The following is a 23,667-nucleotide window of genomic DNA, read 5'->3' on the forward strand; positions in this document are numbered from 1 at the left end:
AGACATTGCAATTATTATTATTATTATCATGATTTTTACTCTCTGCATAGTATCAGAGAGTTTATAGAAAATGATCACTTAAACTAAGTTCCTCCTTACTCATTTGGAATGGTATATTAAGAAGGTGATCCCCTCCCCCCTTTTAATAATAGTTCAGTAACTATTTTATTTTAGTGAGGGAAAAGGGAAACCAGTAGAACAAATTGAGTGGTTCTGACAAACAAGAGCATTGGTATTGCTTTTTGGTTAATTACTGAATCTTTTAAATATTATCATTTCTGTGGATTAAAAATTTGTCGATGAGCTAGGCTGTGGTTATAAGTAGGCTAAGCCTCCAAATATCTGCCAGGTTCAGAGAAACGTTCTGTAAAAGCAGGGTCTTATCTTATAGCCCTCTCTGCAGAGGGGATATCTTTGGAGAATCATATAACTCCACGGTCATTTGGATCACACTGGAGCATCTGACCTCGGGATAACTATTTACTTGACCTTGGCCAGTCAAATTTTCTGCCCAGTTCTAGAGGAGGTGGAGGTGGATTGGGAGGGGACATGAAAGAAAAGTAGAAGGAGAAAGAGAAGAAGAAGGGGAAGGGGAAGGGGAAGGAGAGAGAAAGACGGAGAGTGCTGCTTGTTCTGGAGGTGCTGCTAAGCCTAATGGGAAGTGTAACTAGAGACTGAGCCTGGCTGAGTCAGCTGGAGGTAGAATCAAGGACATTGGAAACAAAGTCCTGAATTTTTTTACCTCCGCCACTTCATGGATTCATGAAATTGATTAAGATCAATCGCTTCTCTCTTGTGTGTAAAATGGGGTTAGTGACATTTACCTTGCAGGGCTGTTATGGTAAGGCTGTTAGGGCTTTAAGATAATGCATAGGAAGAACCTATCCAGTCCAGTTTCTGGCATATACTAGGCTCAATACATGGAAATAATTATCCTTCTTGGTTTCTTCCTCTCAGTTTACTTCAGCTTCATGTTACTTTTCCATAACTGCTCCATGAACAGCATCTGACTTCTGGGGTGAGAGGACCACTGATTAACTCTTTGGCTTTTCTTTCTATAACATCACTCACTGTAGTCCCAACAGCTTCCAGCTTTCTTCTAATTAAAGAATTTTATGATTTTTCTCTGGTACTGCATACAAGTCTTTGGTGTTGTCATTCAAAACAAAGAGACTAAGGAAAATTTAATGTGCAGACTTTTTCAGGTTTCAGCGTCATCTTTCATGGCACTATTGCTACTGTGGAATCAATGCTATGGAGAGGATGGTTTCAGTGCGAGACTTCAACAACCCCACCCCAGATTTTATTTTTAAGGATTTTTTTCTTTTCTTTTTTCTTTGAGTCATAGAAAATATTGGGTTGGCCAAAAGATTCATTCTTTTTTTTCCATAAGATGGCTCTAGTAGCACCTAGTTGTCTTTCACTTCATTCAAAACTGTTTTCTTAGATTGTATGAGACAGCTGTCATATCAGCGTGCATTTAAAAAAAGACATCAAAATTGATGAATTTTCGTGTAGCCATTTTAATATTGAAGATGGAAGAATAAAAGCAACATTTTCAGCATATTATGCCTTATTATTTCAAGAAAGGTAAAAACACAACCGAAACACAAAAAAAGATTTGTGCAGTATGTGGAGAAGGTGCTGTGACTGATCAAACGTGTCCAAAGTGGTTTGCGAAGTTTCGTGCTGGAGATTTCTCGCTGGACATCCGATGCTCCACTGTTGGATAGACCAGTTAAAGTTGATAGCGATCAATCGAGACATTAATTGAGAACAATCAACGTTATACCACACGAGAGATAGCCGACATACTCAAAATATCCAAATCAAGCATGGAAAATCATTTGCACCAGCTTGGTTATGTTCATTGCTTTGATGTTTGGGTTCCACATAAGTTAAGCGAAAAAAACCTTCTTGACCGTACTTCCGCATTTGATTCTCTACTAAAATGAAATGAAAACGTTCTGTTTTTAAAACAAATTGTGACCAGCAATGAAAAGTGGATACTGCACAATAATGTGGAATGGAAGAGATCGTGGGGCAAACAAAATGAACCACCACCAACCACACCAAAGGCCGGTCTTCATCCAAAGAAGGTGATGTTGTGTATATGGTGAGATTGGAAAGGAGTCCTCTATTATGAACTCCTCCCAGAAAACCAAACGACTAATTCCAACAAGAACTGCTCCCAATTAGACCAACTGAAAGCAGCACTCGACGAAAAGCGTCCAGAATTAGTCAACAGAAAACGCATAATCTTCCATCAGGATAACGCAAGACCGCATGTTTCTTTGATGACCAGGCAAAAACTGTTACAGCTTGGCTGGGAAGTTCTGATTCATTCACCATATTCACCAGACATTGCACCTTCGGACTTCCATTTATTTAGGTCCTTACAAAATTCTCTTAATGCAAAAAATTTCAATTCCCTGGAAGACTTGTAAAAGGCACCCACCTGGAACAGTTCTTTGCTCAAAAAGTTTTGGGAAAATGGAATTATGAAGTTGCCTGAAAAATGGCAGAAGGTAGTGGAACAAAACGGTGAATACGTTGTTCAATAAAGTTCTTGGTGAAAATGAAAAATGTGTCTTTTATTTTACTTAAAAACTGAAGGCACTTTTTGGCCAAACCAATATATCTTTATTCTTTTCTGCTCGGGAAATTTGGTTTTATATTCATTCACTACAAGTCCTTCTGACTCTCAGGAAACTAAAGATAAATAAACCTCAGTATTTTTTTCCTATCAGGCTTTTAATCTACCATGACAGTTGGAAACAGTCATTAATAATTGAGACACAATCAAAAGATTTTACAGTATGTGTGGTAAAATAATTATTTATTACAGAATTATAGAACTAAATCTTCCCCTGTAATGAAAAACAAGGACTGCACCAGTACACAAGTTTGAATTCAATAACTAGAGCTTGCTTTAGGCATATCAATGAAAAAAGTTTCCTCCAAAAGCAAATTTGAAAATAAGGAGAAATGTATTTGGAGTCATTTCTCTTGTCTCAAGATAGTGCAATATTTTCTATAATAAGTAAATCAGGTGCATGGTAGTACTTTAATGTCAATATTTTGATTTTCTTATTTTTTTAAGACTGGATTTAAACTCTTGATATAAAGCAGAATTTTAATTTCCCTTTTTTCAAAGACAATGTTGAAAGGTCACTTTCTAGCTTTAAAAGTTTTAAGAAATGACTCATCGTACCACAACTGTCTTATAGGCTTCAAAATCAAATTTCCGGTCAGTATGGTGCATTTTCATCGGGCAAGCACATATCCTTTTTTATGTGTTGTAAGAGAGATTATTATTAAGAGCTTTTTGTTGCTGTTCTCTATGTTTTAGGTGGTAGATCTTCAGAAAACTCCAACAAATAAACAGAACATTGCATGCTTTAATGAAATATACTGTTTGCGTTAGTTGTAACAAAATCTCTGACAGAGATTCATAAAAGATCTAGAAAGTTTTTCATTTTATTAATCTCAGATTTATCATCACAAACTAATTTATTTTTATTACTGCTTCCTAATTAGTAAAGATGCCTACATTCAGAGAGATGAGCATTCTCAAGCTGACAACTTTGTTCCCCAGACACACAGCAGCAATGAAAACGGAGCTATGCCAAAGCAAGGGTCATCAGCGAATGAGGCTTGCGTCAGACCAAGTCCAGAAAACACTTCTTCTTCTCTCTAGTGATCAAAAACTGTGGAGACTTTTGTGCCCAAAGAGACATGGCAGAGCATTTGACTGAGGAGCCAGGGTGGCTTGAGGGCCAGGGCTGAAAAGCTGTGTGTGACAAAGGACTGAGCGCCCTGGGGAAAGTGCCACGGCCACCCTCTGGATGGTGGTCTGGTTCCAGCTGGGCCCAGTGGACCTGGTCTGGCCTTATTTTAGCACTGGCTTAAAGGATTCCAGGAAAACCTACTTAGTCCAGGTTCTCTGAGGAACAACAGTTGGAGTGTAGGCTCACTGTTGACTAATTTGAAAATCTCAGATTAGCCTCAGAATAGACTTCTAATCAAGACATATTTATTGAATCCCTATTACATGTTTCAAGGCCATCTAATTTCAAATTTCCCCCAAACAAACTTTGTTTATTTATTAATTCATATCCACCTACAGGAAGTTAGATATCTTTAATGCTAGGTCAAAGAGATCAAAACTCAAAGAATGATTAAGGCATTGTTCCTCTCACCCCTGGCAAAGCTACCTACCCTTCAGTTTAAAAAAAAAAAAGATCATTTATTTATTCTGTTCTTTAAAATCTCCAAATATTGCTATTACATGATTTTCTTCATAATGCTTTTTCAAAAACCTTTTTCTAAACTTTAATAAAATTCTCCTACTTAGGAGATTAGCAACTGTTCCAAAGCTTTCCTTAGTCCAGAAGACTAAGGAATCATTTCCATGTGTGTTGCTGAAAACAAGACAACAGGCCCCAAATGGAATCCCTTATGCTAAACTCTCCATCACCAAACTGAGACTTAATTACAATTTCGGCTCTTCTAGAAATGGAAGCTTAAGCCAGCCAATTGGGAGGTGCCTGTTCAGCATTAGTTAGGTAATGTGCCTAACAGACTTCCACCATCCCCTAAGAGAAAGGTACCTTGCAATAGCCAATCCACTTTTTGCCTGGTATAACTTCCTCGTTCCTGCTTCCTTCTACCCGCGAAAGCCTTTCACTTTGTATAGCTCCTCAGAGCTCCTATCTGCCAGATTGTATGTTGTCTAAACCACGAATTGTTGCATAAAGCCAATAAGATCTTTAAAATGTATTCAGTTGAGTTTTTTTAATAGTGTGGCCTTTAATTTTGTCAAAATTATTATTATTACTATTAGTTTATAAGAAACATCAAATATTTATTGGAAACATCAAATAGTTCCTGAGAAAAGAACCCAGAGTAGAAAATTATCAAGAATATCAAGAGAAATGAGTAGAGATCACCCAGTTCTTCTTGAAAGATGAAACATCCTTCTAATGTTCTTTCTGAGCGCCACTGCGATCGATACCTACTAACTTCATTAAAAACACTAGAAGAAGGGGCTTCCCTGGTGGCGCAGTGGTTGAGAGCCCGCCTGCCGATGCAGGGGTACACGGGTTCGTGCCCTGGTTCGGCAGGATCCCACATGCCGCGGAGCGGCTGGGCCCGTGAGCCATGGCCGCTGAGCCTGCGCGTCCGGAGCCTGTGCCCCGCAACGGGAGAGGCCACAACAGTGAGAGGGAGGCCCATATACCGCAAAAACATGAAAAGAAGACTTATAGTGTTATTTCACGGCCGTGATTCCAGATTCCACTGTTCGTTAGGTCATTCCCTCTTATCTCCGCCATCTCCACTGCTCTATGTCTGAAAATCTGGAATTGGTCTGGTGATTTTCAAGGTAGAGAGGACTCAGAAATAGCTCATCTTTGGAAGTGTAAGAATTTCCCAGGGATTAGGACACCAGAACAGAACTAGTTTCTACTGGATTTAAATATTACTTCAATTGTTCACGACAGATTTTGAGTTAACTTGAAATGGATTAGCTGCAGGCTGCTTATACCCGCTTTCTCTGAACGTTAATCTACATATTTATTGGTCCCCTATGTGTTCAAACCTCTGAAACAAGCATGAAATAAACCAAAGATGCATAACTCAGATGTAAAAGGACTAAAATTTCCTAGACCCCGGGGACTGCTCTCAGTAGTTAGGCAGTAAGTATGCCTTCGGTCTAGAACTTCTAAAGTTGTTTTGGAGGATGGCCCCAACTCGGTCAAGGCCCATTTCGTTTTGCATCTTAAGAGTGCAAAATTCGCCGACTGGGAGTACAAGCTCAGAGACTCAAAACCCAGAGCTGGTCAAGGGCGGGTCCGCACGCGGCTGCGCGGGGCGCACGGTTCGGGCGGGTCGCTTCGGCTCCCCGGCCTCCGGGTTCGAAGCTCCGGGGTCAGCCCTGCCCCGGGCTCCACGCCCGGGAGCGGGTCCGAGCCGCTAACTTCGGGCCAATCAGCGCGCGGCGTCCCCGCGCCCGCAGCGTCCCGGCGCCCGCAGCGCCCGGGCCCGCGCCCCCCACGCCCCCGCGCCAGCAATGGCAGCTGCGGCCTCGGCGGCTCCGGGCCGAGCTAGACCCGGGACGAGGAGGGGCTGAGCCGCGGGGGATCCTGGAATCGGCGGGGAGGTGGGGATTCTGGGAGGAAAACTCCATTTCCTCCTTCCCCGCCGGCCTCTCCCCTCCACCCCGGCACCCCAAATTTCCATGTGTCGTCTCCCGGGCGCAGACCGCCGGTGTTAAGCGAGGCGGCGGCCGCGGCTGGGAAAATGCTGGGCATGTACGTGCCGGACAGGTTCTCCCTGAAGTCCTCCCGGGTTCAGGACGGGATGGGGCTCTACACGGCCCGCAGAGTAAGAAAGGTGGGTGACCCGGCGGCGGCCTGCGCGCCTCTGCTCCCGCCGCGCGCCCTGCGCCTCCCGGGCTCGCCCCTCCGCCGGGCCGGGGGCTCCGCGGGCTTCACTCGCGTCGTCCCTCGCCGGGCCGGCCGGGAGCCCCGCGGGGAGGCTAGGGCGGCGGGGGTGGCCTTCGCCCGCCGCGCCTCGCGAGCGTGCAGCGCCACGTAGGTGTCGGCGGGGCGCGCTCTGTAGCCGGCCGGTCCAGAGGCGGAACTGTCGCCGGCCGCCCTGCGGCAAGATGTCTTTCCTCCCCTGCAGGAAGTGAGTCGGGATGGAGCCTCCCTCTTCGTCGGCTCCGGGAGTGGGCAGAGGCACGCGTGGGCGGGTGTCTTCCCAGGCGCGCACGAGCTCCATCGCCGCCTTTCTTCCTGTAGGGAATGCCTCACTTTCCCTGTGGGGATTGTGGGGAGCTGCCCAGAGCGCAGCTCAACGCAGGCCTTAGCATGTCATTCAGACACCCCGCAGTTCTTTCCTTCCTTCCAAAATGTGTAATGTGAATCCTGGGAGGTGCCAGCTAGATAATGCATGAATCGTTGAACTTTTTTCTCAGCTTTTCTGGATTTTCCTCGGATCTTTCCTTCCAGAGATTTAGAGACACGTGAGTAGGACCAGCACATGGCAGTGGCCCTAAGGGAACGGCCTGGGAATGTTGGATGTTGAAAGCAAAGGCCTAGGAAGAGAGATTACTGGACAATACCAAGTCTTTGGATTCAATGAGACCTGTGTTATAGCCGTTTCAAAGGATGTGTGAAATCAGAAATCACGGAGGCAGTGGTGAAATGCCCAGGGTCATGAGAGCCAGCGTTTACTGAGCAGATACTTGGTGCTAGGGCCCATGCTTGCTGCGTTACCTCTGTTAGTAACTTCACTGGCACAGCACTCCCGTGAGAACAGTCTTAATCCTCTTGTAGGAGAGGAGAAAGCAGAAGTACTTGGAGGTTAAATTTCCTGCTGAGTTAGTGAGTTAGGCTTCAGACCCATCGCTTCTCAGTCCAAAGCTCATGTCCTTCCCAGATCTGTTTCTGCCAGCTTCCCAGCACCCCTCACCCCCACTGTATAGGGGTGAGGTTTGGGCAGGAGCAGGCTTGTTCAGTTAAGGTGGGCTAACAAGAGGTTCACAAGATGCACCGGAGACACCAGGATGTCTTTCATCTGAGTATGAGCCTTTCCCCGCCCCCTCACCTAAGGAGCAGGTGAAGAAAGGTGCGCAGGTGCTTCAGAAGGCCTTCATTGACAGCAGGGTCTGTAAGTATCTCCCAGGGTAAAACTGGAAACAATAAACCCCGTATTTACTCCTTCAAATGGAAGTTTGGGAGAATGCGCAAAGGAGAAGAGCAGGTGTAAACACTTGGATCTGAATAGATGTTTTTGCCAAAAGGGTAAATGTTACATTCAACGTTCTTTCAAAGCAGAAGTTGAGATTCTGCTTTTAATTTTCTCACAAACTATGAAAATTCCCAAATGGATTTTTCTTGAAGGTCTCAGGACTAAATATAAGTACTTAAAAGTTAAACACAGTTCTTAAACATTATTTTGTTTTATGTTTTTAATAGTAATATAGTAAAAATGGTACAAATATTAGAATTATTAAATTATCCTTATTTTTTGCCTTATATTATTTAGGTTTTTAGAAACAGCTGGCCGATGTATGTTCTTTTGATATTTTTATTAATTCCACATTCTTTTTCCATGAAATAAGTTACTTGGAAGTTTTAAATTATTTTGGGGTGTAGAATGAACAGCTTCCAAAATCATATATTATTGCATTTTATCATTGCAGTACTTACAGATACTTATCGTTTCCTGGTTTGTGTAACTTCAACACGTAAAACGCATGGTTTCATCCAGGTCACATCTAGAATGCTTACCTATAGTTCAAGTGAATATGCAGATGTTTGCAATAAATCCAAATGACATACTATTGGTGATATAGGTTAGTGGTGATCACAAGATAATCATAAGGTCATTGATCATTGACAGGTTCATTGATGCCAGAACTGACCTTGAAGTAGGCTTCAGCTCCTTTGCCTTCCAGAAGCTGAGGACGAAGCTGAAGCTGATTTTAGCTATTCCAGCAGATTTTAGCTGTACTGTAAAGCTAATATGAATATCAGTGCATCCCTTACCAGTTTGCATATAGTTTCTCGATGCTTAAATAGTTTTGAAGTTACCTTGTACTAGCTTTAACTCTGGCCATTAATCAGAGGGTCTGCGAAAAAGTATTTCAGCAGCTCTATTAAGGACCTTACTTAAAAGTTTTTGTGTTCTCTATTCTAAACAAATTTTGGAATGTATCACAGAAGTTTTATCACACTTTTATAACACGTATGCTTGTATAACAATTCTGTTTTTCAAAAACAGTTGCAATTCACCTCATCTGTTGATTTCAGTTCAGAGAATCTAATCCAGAGCTGTACTGAGGTTGGGGGATTTTGCAAGACCCTCTACCCCCGCTACATTCACCATATTGATTGGGGATTCCCTTACCAATGGGATCCCTAATCCCATTCTAGACCCACCCCTTTTTGTGTGGAGTCTCCTAGAGTGGAGTCCCTGCAGCAGAGTCACCTAATTCCCTGGCTCCACCTTAGTCCCACTCGGTGTTTCCTTGGCAGTTGTCCTTTTTTGTAGGCCTGGTGCCGCTGCTGCTTTTTTTTTTTTTTTTTCCTTGTATAAAATCTACAAAATGACAAGAAGAAGAAATGGGAAAGACTTCTTTTTCTTTTCTTGCCATTATGGAAAGTCCTTTCCTTTTCTTGCCATTATGGAAATTTAGAGATTGCACGAAGAGAGGGTCATCTGGTAGATAATTCCGTGTGAGCCATTATTCTTGGAGAAAGAATGGATGAGAGTCTGCTGGAAAGCCCTAGAGTAGAAAAAGGAGGCCTGAGTTCATTCACATTTATACGCATTGCAATTTGCTAAGGATAAGATAAAAAATAATACAAAATAGTAGATTTAACACTTGAGCATGCCAGACCCTGTTCTAAGTGCTTGCCACGTGTTATCTCATGAGCACAGTTTAATGTTGTAAAAAAGATGTGGAATTCTAGGTTACTATGCAGATTAAAATTAATGTTAGGTACTCAAAGCTAATATAGGAAGTATACATACGATGAAAAGTTATGTAAACATCTCACTACATTACATTTTTTTATATCATGACCATATTTTTCATTGCCGGCTTATATGATTAACGAGGCGGTGGTGTGTTTGACATTGTGTTTGAACTCAGAAAGTGGAGAGGTAAACCATAAGATTTCTTGGAGCTCTCAGATTCTGTGATTTTATGGAAAGGGTTAAGGTGGCACATATACCACTACCACTCTTCTTCGTTTCCTTGAGGTTTGTTGTAGGCTGTTGGTTTTTCTTTCCCTCTGACTTTTAGTCTTTCAGGTGTGGCAGTACCGTGCTAGGCCTTGGGGATACAGACGGGTGCAAAACAGACAAAGTCTTTGTCCACATGGAGCTTGTGTTCTTGTGTGGGGAGAGACGTAGCAAACAGGTAAAGGAAGGGAAGATTTCCAAGACAGTTGCAGCATGTGTTAAGTGAACGAAAGAAACGGGGTGATGCATTAGAGAGTGAATGGAGGTGGAGCCTCCTGGTGGAGCATTGATGAGGCTCAGGTCCCTTGATACACACCAGCCACAGTGAATTGACCCCACTGGGGTAGCTCAGTTCCTGGCTTCCTTCCCTCTCATCCCTGTGCCTTTTTGCCTTAGGGACTCCTGAGTGGCATCCTGTGCTCTTGATCCCTAGGGCAGTCTCCCACTACACTTTGCTCTTCTCCTGAACAAATGCAGGTTCCTAGTTCAAACTTGCCAAATACCCTAGGATCTTATCCACAGCTTCTTTTCAGGACACAACTTATTGGCAGCATGGAGGCGTTAGTTTCCTATTGCTGATTCCAAACTATCACACAGTTAGTGGCTTAAAACAATACAGATTTGGGCTTCCCTGGTGGTGCAGTGGTTGAGAGTCTGCCTGCCGATGCAGGAGACACGGGTTCGTGCCCCGGTCCGGCAGGATCCCACATGCCGCAGAGCGGCTGGGCCTGTGAGCCATGGCCACTGAGCCTGCGCGTCCGGAGCCTGTGCTCTGCAACGGGAGAAGCCACAGCAGTGAGAGGCCCGCGTACCGCAAAAACAAACAAACAAAAACAAAAAAGAAAAACAACAACAATACAGATTTATTATTTTATGGTTCTGGAGAATATAAATCTAAGATGGGTAGGCAGGGCTGGTTCCTTCAGGAGGCTCTAAAGAGAGTTTAGTTTCTTGGCTTATAGTTTTCTAGAGGCTGCCCACGTTCCCTGGCTCATGACCCCACATCAATCTGACCTCAGCTTTTGTCATCACATCTCCTTCTCTGACTCCGACTCTCCTGCTTCCTCTTACAAGGTCCCTTGTGATTAGATTGGGTCCACCCAGATACTGCAGAGTAATCTCCCCAGCTCAAGGTCCCTAATGTAATCCCATCTGCAGAGTCCCTTTTACCATGTAAGGTAACATACAGATTCTAGGGGTTAGGATGTAAACATTTTCCGTGGGCCATCATACATCCTACCACAGCTCCAAAGTATAATTCTTCCTTGTCTACATTACGTGGAACATTTTACAGTGCATCCTTCCTCGCATACTGGTTCCAATAAAATGTACGCATTGCAGATCTACCATGTTGATGACTCTTCTGCCTTGTTTTCAGTGTTGATTCTAGCAGAGGTCAGCAAGGTTGGCATTCGTGCAGTAAAGCCTGGGTGAGTGGTTCCCTTATAAAGAGGAAGGGAAAATATGTACATGAGAAGTGGAATAGGAAATAATAGATTGTGGTGGTGTTCGGAATGGTGGCGTTTAAAAGAACTTCAGAGGGAATCCAGCTTGCACCTTCTCATCTTACACCTTCTCATCTTGCAGATGATGACACTGAAGCCCAGAGAAGCTTTGCTGGGAACCTTGCTGCTCACAGCTGTATTGCAAGCTCCTCTTCCTTCCACAGCACCACCTCCCTCTCCCTCTCCTTCACACCAAGGCAGGCACCTTGGTTCTCTTTGAGGGATTTGTAGCAAAGACATTTGATGAGGTCAAATCCCAAGAGAAAAATAACTGAAATAAGGGTTTGAATCTGAGTTTGTGAAAATACAAGAAGCTAAAAAAATGAGGCAAGTTGTATAGGGTTAGAAAAACATATGGGAAAGAGAAAACCCCAAAAGAGAAGCAAGTAAAAGCATGGAGGACGAATCACCATGCATAAATTTTAATGCAAGAAGACTAGCTTTTGTGGAAGAAGGTGTTTTGTTGATCCACTCAGAAGGTGACTCTCCTGGAGAAATAATGGGTCTTCATGCTCTGGCTAAAGTTCTGCCAGTAGATGTTTGTTTACAGTTCCTGGTGGCTGGTGATAGCTAATCTGGAAACATAATCGGAGGGAAAATAATCACCGTCGATGCCTGCCATATGTGCTATCTCTTTTCTGTGTTCACACATTTACACTCTACAAGAGTGACTCAATGCAGCTTTGTATTTCCTGGTGTTATTACAGATTCAGATTTTGTTTTTTGTGTGTGATTATAACAGCTACAGTTAATTCTTTCAACAAATATTTATTGAGCAATTGCAGTTGTTAGGCACTGGGCTAGTTGCTAGTGACAGAATAGTTACTGGATGTGTTACACAGTTTGTATTTAAGCCCTACAACAAGTCTGCGAGGTGGCCGTTGTTGTCCTTGTTTTATAGATGAGGACATTGTGAAGAAGGTTCTATCACAAGGGGATTAGTCAGAATTGGAACTCAGATTCTTCCGTACATCCCTTTCACTTAAAAAAGAAAACCAAAAATTATTTTTCAATATACTGATACAATGCTCCATCCATGCTCATTTCCATGAGTACAGACACATACCTATTCACACACTTTTAAAAAGTTATTTTACAAAAAGGAGAAAAGAGTATCATTCAGCAGTATCTCGTAGAAATCCCTCTAGGTAATCTGCCTTGGCTCTAATTTGTTATTTTTAATAACTGAACATATTCTATGCGGAGGATAGGACATTATTTTCATTTCTTTGGGTCTTGTTTTACACAGTTATTAAGTAAATGTTTATTACCAAGATTGGTACCAGCTGTTTGGAATACAGTAGTGAACAAAACAGAAATTCTGGTTCTTGCAGAGCTTGCATTTTCGTGAGAGGAGAAGAAAATTAACAAGGAACGATTAGAAAAGTCTTACACTGTGTTAAAATGTGATAAGTGCTGTAGAAAAGAAAAAGTAGAGCTGGGTGTTGTTGACTTGGCAGACTGTGTGTGTTTGTGGGAGGATGTTTTCCTACATAGGTGGTTGGTCCAGTTAATCCTCACTAGCCGGGAAATTTGGGCAGTGACTTAAAGGATGGGAGGAAAGTAGCCAAACATTTCTAGGGCAAGAACATTCTAGGCAGCAGTTAGAGTAAAGGCCCTAAGATGGGCGTTTGCCTGTTGTGTTCCAGGAGTAAGGAGGCTGGTGAGGCTGGAATGGACTTACCGAGGGGCCGAGTACTAGGGGAGGAGGTCAGAGAGAGAGCGAAGAGAAGGGTACCAGGCCTACATTTCTTAGGGCCTTTTGGGGCATTGTGAAGCCATTGGCTTTACTTTGAGTGAAACGGGGAGCCACTGCAGGGTTTTGAGCAGAGGAGTTACGTGATCTGACTTGAGTTTATCAGGATCACCCTGATTGCTGTGTGGAGAATAGTTGACCAAAGGGTGCATGTGTAAACTGGGACACTTATTAGGATTCTTTTGCAGTAATCCACGTGAGAGGTGATGGTGACTTAGACCAAGATGGTGGCAGTGTTGGAAGTGTAGTTTGAAGATAGAATATGCTGATGAGATAAGTGGAAGAAAGGGAAAATGATTCCAAGGGTTTCAGCCTGAGAAATTGGGAGGATTGGTTTGTCAGCCAGCGGCTGAGATAGGGGAAGATTTTGGTGCAACAGGTCTAAATGGGGAAGATCTGCAGTTTGGTTTAAGGCATGTTGATTTTGACAAGTCTGTTAGACAACAGATATCAAAAAGGCAGTGAGATATAGTTGTTATACCGGCAATTCCTCCTTCCCATCCTTTATGCCATCATTTTCATCGATTTTGTGTGTTATAAACCTTACAGTACATTTTTACTATTTGCCCTTTATACTATCAGTTATCTTCTAGAACAATTAAAAAATAAGGCAAATTGTGTTCTTTACCTTTGTTTCCATTTCTGGAGCTCTTCATTTCTCTGTTTTGAGTTACATTTCTGTCTGCTATCATATTCTTTGAGCAGTTCTTGTATCACAAGTCTGCTGGCAGTGAATTTTCTCAGCTTTTGTTTTTCTAAAAAAAAAATATTTTGCTTTATTGTTTGAAAGATATCTTCTCTAGGTTGACAGGTTTTTTTTTCTCATTACATTGAAGATATCACTTGTTCTTTTTTTAGTTTACAAAGTTTCTGACAAGAAGTCTGCTGTAAGTTACATTCTTCACGCATAATCTTTTTTCCTCTACTTTCAAGGTTTTTCTCGTTTTCTTTGCATTTTAACAGTTTGAATATGATGTCTTTACAATTTTTTTAAAACTTGCTCTTTTATTTTATATGTGGTTTGATGTCTTTTATCATTTTTGGAAAATCCTTAGCCATTTTCTCTTCAAATATTACTTCTGGCATAAGCTTTCTCTCTTCTGGGACTCCAATTACATGTATGTCAGACCAGTTGATGTGATACTGTCTCACAGCTCTTACATTCTTTGTTCTGCTTTCTTTCTCTTTTTTTTCTTTTCCCACTTTGTGTTTGTTTAGGTAATTTCTGTTGCCTTCAAGTTTACTGCTGCTTTTCTCAGCTGTGTTAAGTTACCTGGTGAGTCTGTCAAAGGAATTCAATTTTGAAACCATGATTTTTATATCTAGCATTTTCACTGGATTCTCTCTTATAGGTTCCATGTCTTAGCTGATATTTCCCCTATGTTCTTGCATGTTATCTGCCTTTTCTAGTACATTCTTTAACAAATTAACCATAGTTATTGTTAAAGTCCTTGTCTGATAGTTCTAATGTCTGTGTCATTTCTGCATCTGATTCTGCTGATTGCTCTGTTTCTTCAGAATTTGCTGTTTTTTCCCTTGTTTCCTTGTGTGTTTTTATTTTTGTATTTTTGACTGAATGCCAGTGTCATGTGTGAAACAATCAGAGTGTGGTAAATAGTATTTATGTTTGGAAATATGCACGTGTTTTATTTTGTCATCCTGTTTAGTGTGGGAGTTTGGGTCAACCTAGTTAGGAGATAAGGTGGGTTTGCATTATGTTGTTTTTGTTACTTTCAGTGCACCCCAGGCTTCAGATTCTTCTAGAGTTGCCTTGTGATTAGGGTGGTGGCCGGGGTGCTCCAGGTTTTTCTCAGTGTCTCTATTCTACTCTCATCTTTCTCCTGTCCCTGAGTGCCTGCATCATAGTGGGGTTCTCTCACGAAGTTGCCACGCCCTTGTCCTTCCCCGCTGTGTTATTTGAGGTCTGTGTTCTCTCTGTTCTCTGTCTTGGTCCAGCTTCACTCTTATCTGGGGTTTATCAGCCTGAGCTCTGGGAGTTGAGTTTCCATAGCATTCCTACCTCTCTTTCCCGTAGGAGCCAAACTTGTGTCTTGTATCAGTGATTGGTTTTTTTGTGGGAGAGTGTTTCCTGTCCCTCACCCAATGGTAAGAATCCTTTGAGGTTGTGGTATAAATTCCTGAGCCTGTACTGCTTCCTTCAGCAGCAGTTGATCTTTATTTGTATCCTGGAGATGACAGAGTTTGCTACGTTCTTGTAGTAGCTAAAGGCTTCTCCTAATATGAGAGAAAGATAAGGGCAGGAGGTATGGGGTGTTGTGCATTCTTGCAGCGGCTGCTGTTTTCTTTCCACACCACTGAAGGAGTCTCTCTGTCCTTCTTTCTGTCCCCCAATCTTTCTTATATGGGGAGGCCCTTGGAAAAGAGTCTGTAAGTGTGTGTGAACTCCCCTTGGGTCTGGGACTTCCGGTGGTGGTGGTTCTATACAGTCAAGCTGTCTCACATGCATTCTTTAGCAAACTATTAAAATGTTAATTGATTTCTTACTCGCTTGTGTGGTGGCCAGCAGCTCCTCCTTCTGTGATCCGCCATAGGTAAGCCAGTGCACTCTTCAAGAAAAGTTATGATTTTATAGTTTATCAGACTTTCTTATTATTAGGGTAGGAGTGATAATCTTTCTAAATCTTTGATGGATATTGAACTTTGAAAGTTTTAAGATTAATGGCATTTTCTGTATATTTTTATTTATTATTTTTTATTACTTAACCTATCTGTCCAATTTTGAAAGGTATTTTAAAATCTCCCTCTCTAGTTCTTCCTGCGTTTTTAAGATTTCTATGCTACTGGTTTCTCACTGTTCTTCATAAATATACTTTATATCATTACATAACGTTATGCTTTATTCTGTTTAGTGCATTCAGCTGTTAATTTAACCTTGTGTGGTACACTATTGCCTTTCTTTACTTTTATCTGTATATCTTTGTCTACTCATTTTAATTTACTGTTTATCATTTTATCTTTTTGTAATCATGTTAGCTAGGTTATATTTCATAATGCAGTATTACAATCTCATTTAATAAGAGAATTTAGCCTTTTCATATGTAGTGTAATGACTGATATAATTGATTTTTATTCTTGTCATCTTTACACTCATTACTTATTTTATATCGTTATAACTTATTTTGAATTTTCCTTATTTTTGCTGTCTGTTCAAGTCACTGTTCATTCTTTTCCCCCTCTTGTTAATTTATTAGTTCTACTCTTCTTTTTCTTTAGTGATTTACTTCTTCTTCCCCTCTTTCATAATCAGATGCACATGATTTTTTTATTTGATAGCTAGAGCCTCAACCATTTTCTCCACAAAAAATATGATTTCTTCCACAAGATGTTTATTTCTCTATTAGTTCCCTCTTCTCCTTTCTTCCTGCCACCACTCAGCGCCCCCCCCCAACCTCTGCCTGCCCTGCAACTTTGGGGATGCTTTTATCTTCCTGCCTTTCTTCCCCCCAGATTCCTAAGTTTTGATGAAATGGTGTGTTACTTAATAGAATTTCTTTTAAAAGTATATCCCTTGTTTCAAGAGTTGTTATTTTTTTATTTTATTTTATTTTTTGGGGTACGCGGGCCTCTCAATGATGTGGCCTCTCCCATTGTGGAGCACAGGCTCTGGACGCGCAGGCTCAGCGGCCATGGCTCACGGGCCTAGCCACTCCGTGGCATGTGGCATCTTCCCGGACGGGAGCACGAACCTATGTCCCCTGCATCGGCAGGCGGACTCTCAGCCACTGTGCCACCAGGGAGGCCCCAAGAGTTGTTATTTAACTTGTATATTCTGCATACCCAGGTGTGTATATACACCAACTATTCATTTTCTTCTAATTTTTGTCCTTTGTTCTGGTTAATTTGTTTAGTTAGAGACTTTTTATGGTTCTTTTTCTCATTAAATCATGTGGATAATATTCACTCTGAATCTGTGTATATCATCAAGTAGCTCTCCTTCCCATCTGACTGTAAAGGGTTTCCTGACTGGGTAAGTGACTCTCAGGTTGTTGTATTTCTCTTTCAATTTATTCTCTAAAAATATTCAACTAGGAAATTATGTTTTTTCACTTTTAAAAGTTTTTTTTTTGAGTGCTGTACTTGAATCTCCTTAAATTCTCTTATGTAATTGACATATTCCAATTAATTAATTAATTAATTTTTTTTTTTTGCCACACCGCATGGCTTGTGGGATTTTAGTTCCCCGACCAGGGATTGAACCTGGGCCCTCGGCAGTGAGAGCGCGGAGTCCTAATCAATGGACCGCCAGGAATTCCCGACATAATTCCTTTTAATTAAAGTACTCTGTCTCCTTCAGATGTTCTGTTTTACAGAGTATGGATATTATTTTTCTGCTTGGTCTCCTTCATAGGCAGCTGGGCCCCCTTTTACAGGCAATTTGCCTTGGTTGTTTTATCGAAGCTCAAGACTGGTTATTGAAGAACACTCTGTGGTATCAGTCCTTCCCCGTAGGCAAAGGGGTCTCTATTGTCATGGGCCTGCAGTGACAGATAGACTGTCAATTCCCTGTTGGCTTTCTGGTCTGCTTGCACTTTCCTGGGCGGCAAGGATGGGAAGGACTGTGGGCTATGGCCCCAGCCTTCTCTGCCTTTCAGGTTCTTCTCAGGATCCCCTAGTTGCCCGTCCTCAGCACTCTTCTGCTGTTTTTCAGTTAATTACTCAGCCCACTTTAGAGAATGCCTCACACCAGTTCTGTGCCAGAACCTAAAGCTTCGCTTATACACAGTTACCCATACATGCTAGTAGAAGTCGTTTTGCTCAAGAGAAGCAAGTGGCTTAGAGTTGGGGTTAAAGGAAAAGGTGCTGCATTCAGGTCACCATATTCCAGAATCACTTCTCCTTCACAACTCTCCTGCATTTCCCATTTCATATTCATATTATAACTGATGAATTTCATAAAGAATAATTCTGCTATATCCTGGGCACTAGTGCATTTCTTTTGCCTGATATTTGCTGTATCAGCTCAGAGTAACAGAGGCTACTGTAGTAACCTAAAGCTTGGGGGTTATGTTCTCTCTGTAACAAGGTGGGCATTTGCTGCTATCAGTTCAGTGGCTCAAAATGTCAGGGTGGAAGTCTTTGCAGTTCTCTCGGCCTCAAAATGGCTCCTTTAGCCCCAGCTCTCATGCTTTGATTCCAGGTGAGGAGAAAGAGGAAGTAACCAAGGCATTAGGGTGTACCTCCTGACTTAGCTCTCATTTAAGAGCTTTTGTAGTAAGTTCATACAGTGATTTCTGCTTCCATGTTGTTAGCTGTCTTCTCTGTCTAAATGGGGAACTGGTAATGTCGTTTTTCTACCTGGATACATTAGTACCCGCAACAAGGTCAGCATTCTAGTACTAAGGAGGATGGATATAGGGAAGCAACTTGTCTCTACCTGGGCAGTCTTAGTAGGGAAAGAAGATTGGATATTTTTCATATTGAACTTTTTGGAAATGTACTTTATTCATGGCCTACTTGTATTGCAAGGGCACCCACAAGCATAGTACCTTAGCACTGAAATATAATTACGTTCTAAGTGAGGACTCTAGACTCCTTCTGTGAAAAACATCATTATTTTACATATAAATGATTCAACTGCAGATTGATTCACTTGAATATAACTTATTTCATCTATATGTATATATTTTTTATTTGCTGAACCATGTCAAAGTAAATTATAGATATTATGACAATCCATTCCTCCATATTTTAGCATAAGGACATTTTCTTAAGTAGCCATACTGTCATTTTAACATCCAACAAAAATAATAGTGATTTCTTAATGTCTTTTAATTCCAGCCCATATTCAAATTACTCCACGTTCCTCCAGAACATTTTTATAGCTGTTTATTTTCGAACCAGGATCTGCAAGGACCACCTATTATACTTGGTTATATCTATTAGATCTCTCTTTAACAGTTTCCCTGTTTCCATACCGTTTTTAAAATAATAACAGTTACTTTCTGAAGAGATCAAGCTAATTGTTTGTGGTGTATCTCACAATCTGGATTTATCTGATGGTTTTCCAAGGCACATTATTTAATGTTCCTCCTTCTGTATTTCTTGTCATCTGAAGAGTTAGATATAGATTATTTTACCTTTTTTTTTTGAAACACACTGACATTGTGTATTAAACGCTTCTCTCTACCCTCTGGATACTCTTTATGTTGCAGAAGATAGTGCAGTTTTGGCAGTGGGAGGCAGGAGGGAACATAGGAAGCCTCCCCCTCCCTCTCTCAATGTGTTTTATCCATGTGCGCTCTTCCTAGGTAGCAGGATCTCCCCAGGCGCTGGGTGAGAGGCAGGACAAGCGGGAAGAGTTCTGTGCATGTTCACTCGCCCTTTGGCCTCTGGAGGTGCCTGGAGAGTTTAGCAAACACTCCTGTCACTTCCCTGTGGCAGACACTGGGGAATGAAGGGCTAGAATGATTTACTTCATACTGCGTTTTAGCAGAGGGCATATAATATCTGGTTTTTCCCTGAGTAATACCAGCACCGGGTTAACGTAACTTTTCCATTGTAAAGATAATTTGTGCTTAACTGGTAATCTGTGAGCTGATAGTGTATGAATACCTATTTTACTATCAACCTTTTACCTGATGGTTTTAGCATCCATTGATAATCCTTCCCTGAATCACTTACATTATTAGGGATTTCAAAATGGGGATTTCACTTGAACGTTCCTCCTTTATTTATAAGTTAGCATTCCTCTGTAAAGAAGAGCTGTCCTTCATCGTTTGCTGCTGTCTGCTTATCCCGAAGTAGCGTAATTGTTGAAAGATAGGACAAGATGCTTAGTTCTTTCTCTTTATTAATTTCAGTAAGCTGTTATGCCAGCAAATGAGACATTTAAAAATTTCTTTTTTTCCCTCTCTCTAGCAATCATTGTGGCCTTAAGAATTTGTTAATGTGTTTCAATCAATTATACTCTTGTTCTCTTTGATCCCCAAATTGTTCTAAATTTGGTCTGTGGAAGCTCTCTCTAATAGGATTTGAGAGCTGGAAGGAATCTTAGAAATCAGCTAATCCAAATTTCTCAGTTCTATAGGTGAGGAAACTGAAGCTCACAAGTTTGTGACATCCTAATGTGTCACAGATAATTAGTGGCAGAGCCAGGATTAGGATCCAGATCCCTGGAGTGCTCAGGTAGTGCTTTTCCCATTATTCTAAGAGAGAGATCTGCAGTAACTCTTGGTTTCAAATTCCTGCTAATAATATTAATCAAAATGAGAGAAAATGGCCCACATGTTTGCAATCGTACATTTTTTATTAAAAGTTATTGTCTAGTCCAGTGGGTCCCAAATTGAATGGATATTTATCTGCATTTTTTAGAAACAGCAAAGAAGCACCACTGTAGGCTCGGCATTGGGCCAGTCTGAGAAGTGAGTTTGACTTGGACATTTGGTATCTACAGGTTGAATTTATCTTACAATCGCATTTTATTGGATCTGCGCAGAATTTTGAAAACTTGAAATTCATTGCCAATGTAGAATAGTAGTGATTTCACAAACAAATTTTTGAGTTGTCAGCCTCACTAAAATATTTGCAGATATCTGGCAACATTGGGCTCCCCCTGTGATACAGCAACAGGCAGTTGGAGTTAAAAAGCTTTTTAAAAGGGCATGCCCCTCCAACTCGCTTCCTGGCCACTCCCTAATGCGTCCTTCGCATGTTTGTTGTCTAATGTGCTGCTTTCCTGCCTCACCTTGTAAGCATTTGAGATAGTGACTGTTCAGATTGTTAGAAGTGAAGAATTCTTGGAAGGTGTTTTGTAACGTAGTCACAGGTTGAAGGTAATAATAATGATGCTGACGCACATTAACAGCAAGGAAATGGTAGAGTTGATAGTTTTTCTGCTGCTAGTATGAGATCTTCAGCAGCTAAATCACAAAAAAGAAAACCAATGATGATAGGACGTCAACTAGAAATTTTTGAAATTTTCAAGAAGATAGTTTGAAACGTTAGTTTCCTTCCTACCATTAATTATGAACCTCACTTTAGGTATTTAATATGCTCATGCACATGTATATGTAACTTATATTATAATGAATCCTATGAAAAATTTTAATTTTTATAGCTCAAAAATGGTCAAATACTGGCAATCTCATATGGTTCATCTAAAAGAAAAAAATTACCCATGGGTGAGTGCCCTAAATCTTCCCTTCATGGGTATGTTACTCGAGCAGGTTTGAAGCCTACCGAGGCAGCAGAGCAGAGGCTTACTCTTAGGTTAGAAATATCATAGGAAGTGGTTAGTGAACAAAGCAGTGTATACATTAAAACTCTGATGATAAGAAAGTGCTGTTTGTATAGTAGAAATGACAGTGAACAAAGAGAGAAGGGGGTGGGTAGTAGGTGCTGGGATCTTTAGGGGAAGGCCTGGAGTGGGTCAAGTAATTATAAAATCCTCATCAAAACCCAAATATAAATTGTTTTAATTATCTGCAGCGTTTCTTACCACAAGTGTATGGATAACTAAGAGTTGACTATTTATATTGTTGTATTCTTGCAGCCACAGAAACTCAAGTTTATTTGGCCACATCATCCCAGTATACTCACTAGTTGTACTTTGAAGGCAATTTTGCCAAATCGAGAAAGCCAGATATACTTAGAAATTTATCTCCTCCATCTGTGTTTTTATGTCAGTGTTTTTCAAATTGGATTGCAACCCATTGGTGAGTTGTGAAATTAACTTTATTGGTCAAAACTAGTATTTTTTCAACAGTGAAGTAAAATAGAGTAGACGGTATGGAATACATTGTACAGAGGAAGGATAGTATTATTTTTAAAAATTTACGTGTTAGTTTTATGTGTGTTTCTGTGTACACTTGACCTTTGAACGACATGGGGGTAAATGCACACAGAATTTGTAGTTGGCTCCACGTCTGTGGTTCTTCCACACTGGTGCATTCAGCCGACCGGGATGGTGTAACTAAGATACCTGCATTTAAGTGGACCCACACAGTTCACACCGTGTTGTCAGCTGCATAGATGTGAAGATGCTGGGCTGAGATGCAGAATGGATTTCTTGGCTGAGGAAAAAAAAATTGAAAGCCGTATTTATTATAGTTAGAGTTCATGATAGAGTGGAGTGATTGCTCACTATTAATAGCAAGGCTTTAAACTCACAGTCCTGGTTCTTGTTTTGAATTTTCAAAGCTGTAAGTCCTTTAATAATCTTCCTAGGCCTGCATACAAGCAGGCTTTTTTCCCCAAGCCCAGTGCATTTACCTGGGTTTCCATCCCTTTCTCTTCAGTCCTTTGAATGCTGCTGAATTGATGGATACAATTTTATATTTCCTCCAAATTTGTACTGCAAAGAGGAACTGACTGGCATGGGTAGATCTCTTGCATTGGAAAGCGTGTACTCAGATGATTTCCTTCTGCAGTAGTTGGTAAAGGCTAAATACATGACAAAGTGGAGTGAAAGTTGGACTATATATGCATTAATACCAAATCCTCAAATGTATTACCAAAAACACACCTTAATGTTTGGTCTGTCTTCCAGGTTGCCCGAAATAGCCAAGCAGTCTCCCTGTCTCTTTGGTGTACTTGTTTTTGGTTTATTTAGGATTATCGTCTTGATTTCAGGGATCTCTGTAGCATTTTCTGCCTCCAAGGTAACATTAACAATAGGTCTTCAAAGCTTTGCCATTACTTGTGGCTTTTCAGAACCTCTTTTCTTTGTCTGTAACATGAGGGGCTAGTTGTAATTCCTGTAAGTTTTAACATTTGACTGTTGCCTGGAGTTGGGTTTTCTGTTGTTCATTAAGTCATTTATATGCCTTGAAACATTGTTTTGGTGGTTATTTTTCCCCCTAACAATGTTCATCAAAATACCATATGCTAACACATATATATGGAATCTAAGAAAAAAAAGGTCATGAAGAACCTATGGGTAAGACGGGAATAAAGACACAGACCTACTAGAGAATGGACTTGAGGATTTGGAGAGGGGGAAGAGTAAGCTGTGATAAAGTGAGAGAGTGGCATGGACATATATACACTACCAAACGTAAAATAGATAGCTAGTGGGAAGCAGCCGCATAGCACAGGGAGATCAGCTCGGTGCTTTGTGACCACCTAGAGGGGTGGGATAGGTAGGGTGGGAGGGAGGGAGATGCAAGAGGGAGGAGATATGGGAACATAGGTATATGTATAACTGATTCACTTTGTTATAAAGCAGAAACTAACACACCATTGTAAAGCAATTATACTCTAATAAAGATGTAAAAAAAGTATTAAAAAAAAAAAGTTCGTCCGCCTCCCAACGAAGAGAAGGGCTCTTCTGTAGCATAGTCACAGGCAGGTTTGGAGGAGACTCGCGAGGGCACGCGTGACCCCGTACCCTCTCTGCACACACGTCTGTGGATCGTCTGGCTGGACAAGCGTGATCCCACCCTCTCTGTCTCTCCAGTCCTGCTTTGGTTGCCTTAGTTGTGAGAACAGTTTTGCTTACCCTTTCACCCTGCCTCACGGGTCCCTCCCTGCCGGGGCCACTCCTGGTGTCCGCCAGCAGCTCTCACCTGGGAACTTGTCCAAATGCAGCTCCACACATCCCACTCCCAGAGATTCTGATTTTAATAAGCACAGGATTCTGAATTTGTAATAAGCGACGCTGGTGACGCTCATGCTGGTGATTCAAGT

At 41.4% G+C, this 23,667-nt stretch overlaps 1 protein-coding gene across 2 annotated transcripts in view; it reads left to right on the forward strand.

Moving 5' to 3' along the window:
* Positions 1–6,303: 6,303 nt before the first annotated feature.
* Positions 6,304–23,667, forward strand: part of PRDM5 (PR/SET domain 5) — a gene marked incomplete at both ends in the record, with an annotated part of 206,846 nt that continues 189,482 nt past the window's right edge. For both annotated transcript variants that reach the window (XM_082837920.1, XM_082837921.1), the window contains one exon: positions 6,304–6,396. In XM_082837920.1, coding sequence (XP_082694046.1) covers positions 6,304–6,396 — 93 coding nt within the window. The remainder of the gene's footprint in view (positions 6,397–23,667) is intronic.

The sequence above is a fragment of the Leucopleurus acutus genome (assembly GCF_964270905.1).
Source record: "Leucopleurus acutus genome assembly, chromosome: 4".
Lineage (NCBI taxonomy): Eukaryota > Metazoa > Chordata > Mammalia > Artiodactyla > Delphinidae > Leucopleurus > Leucopleurus acutus.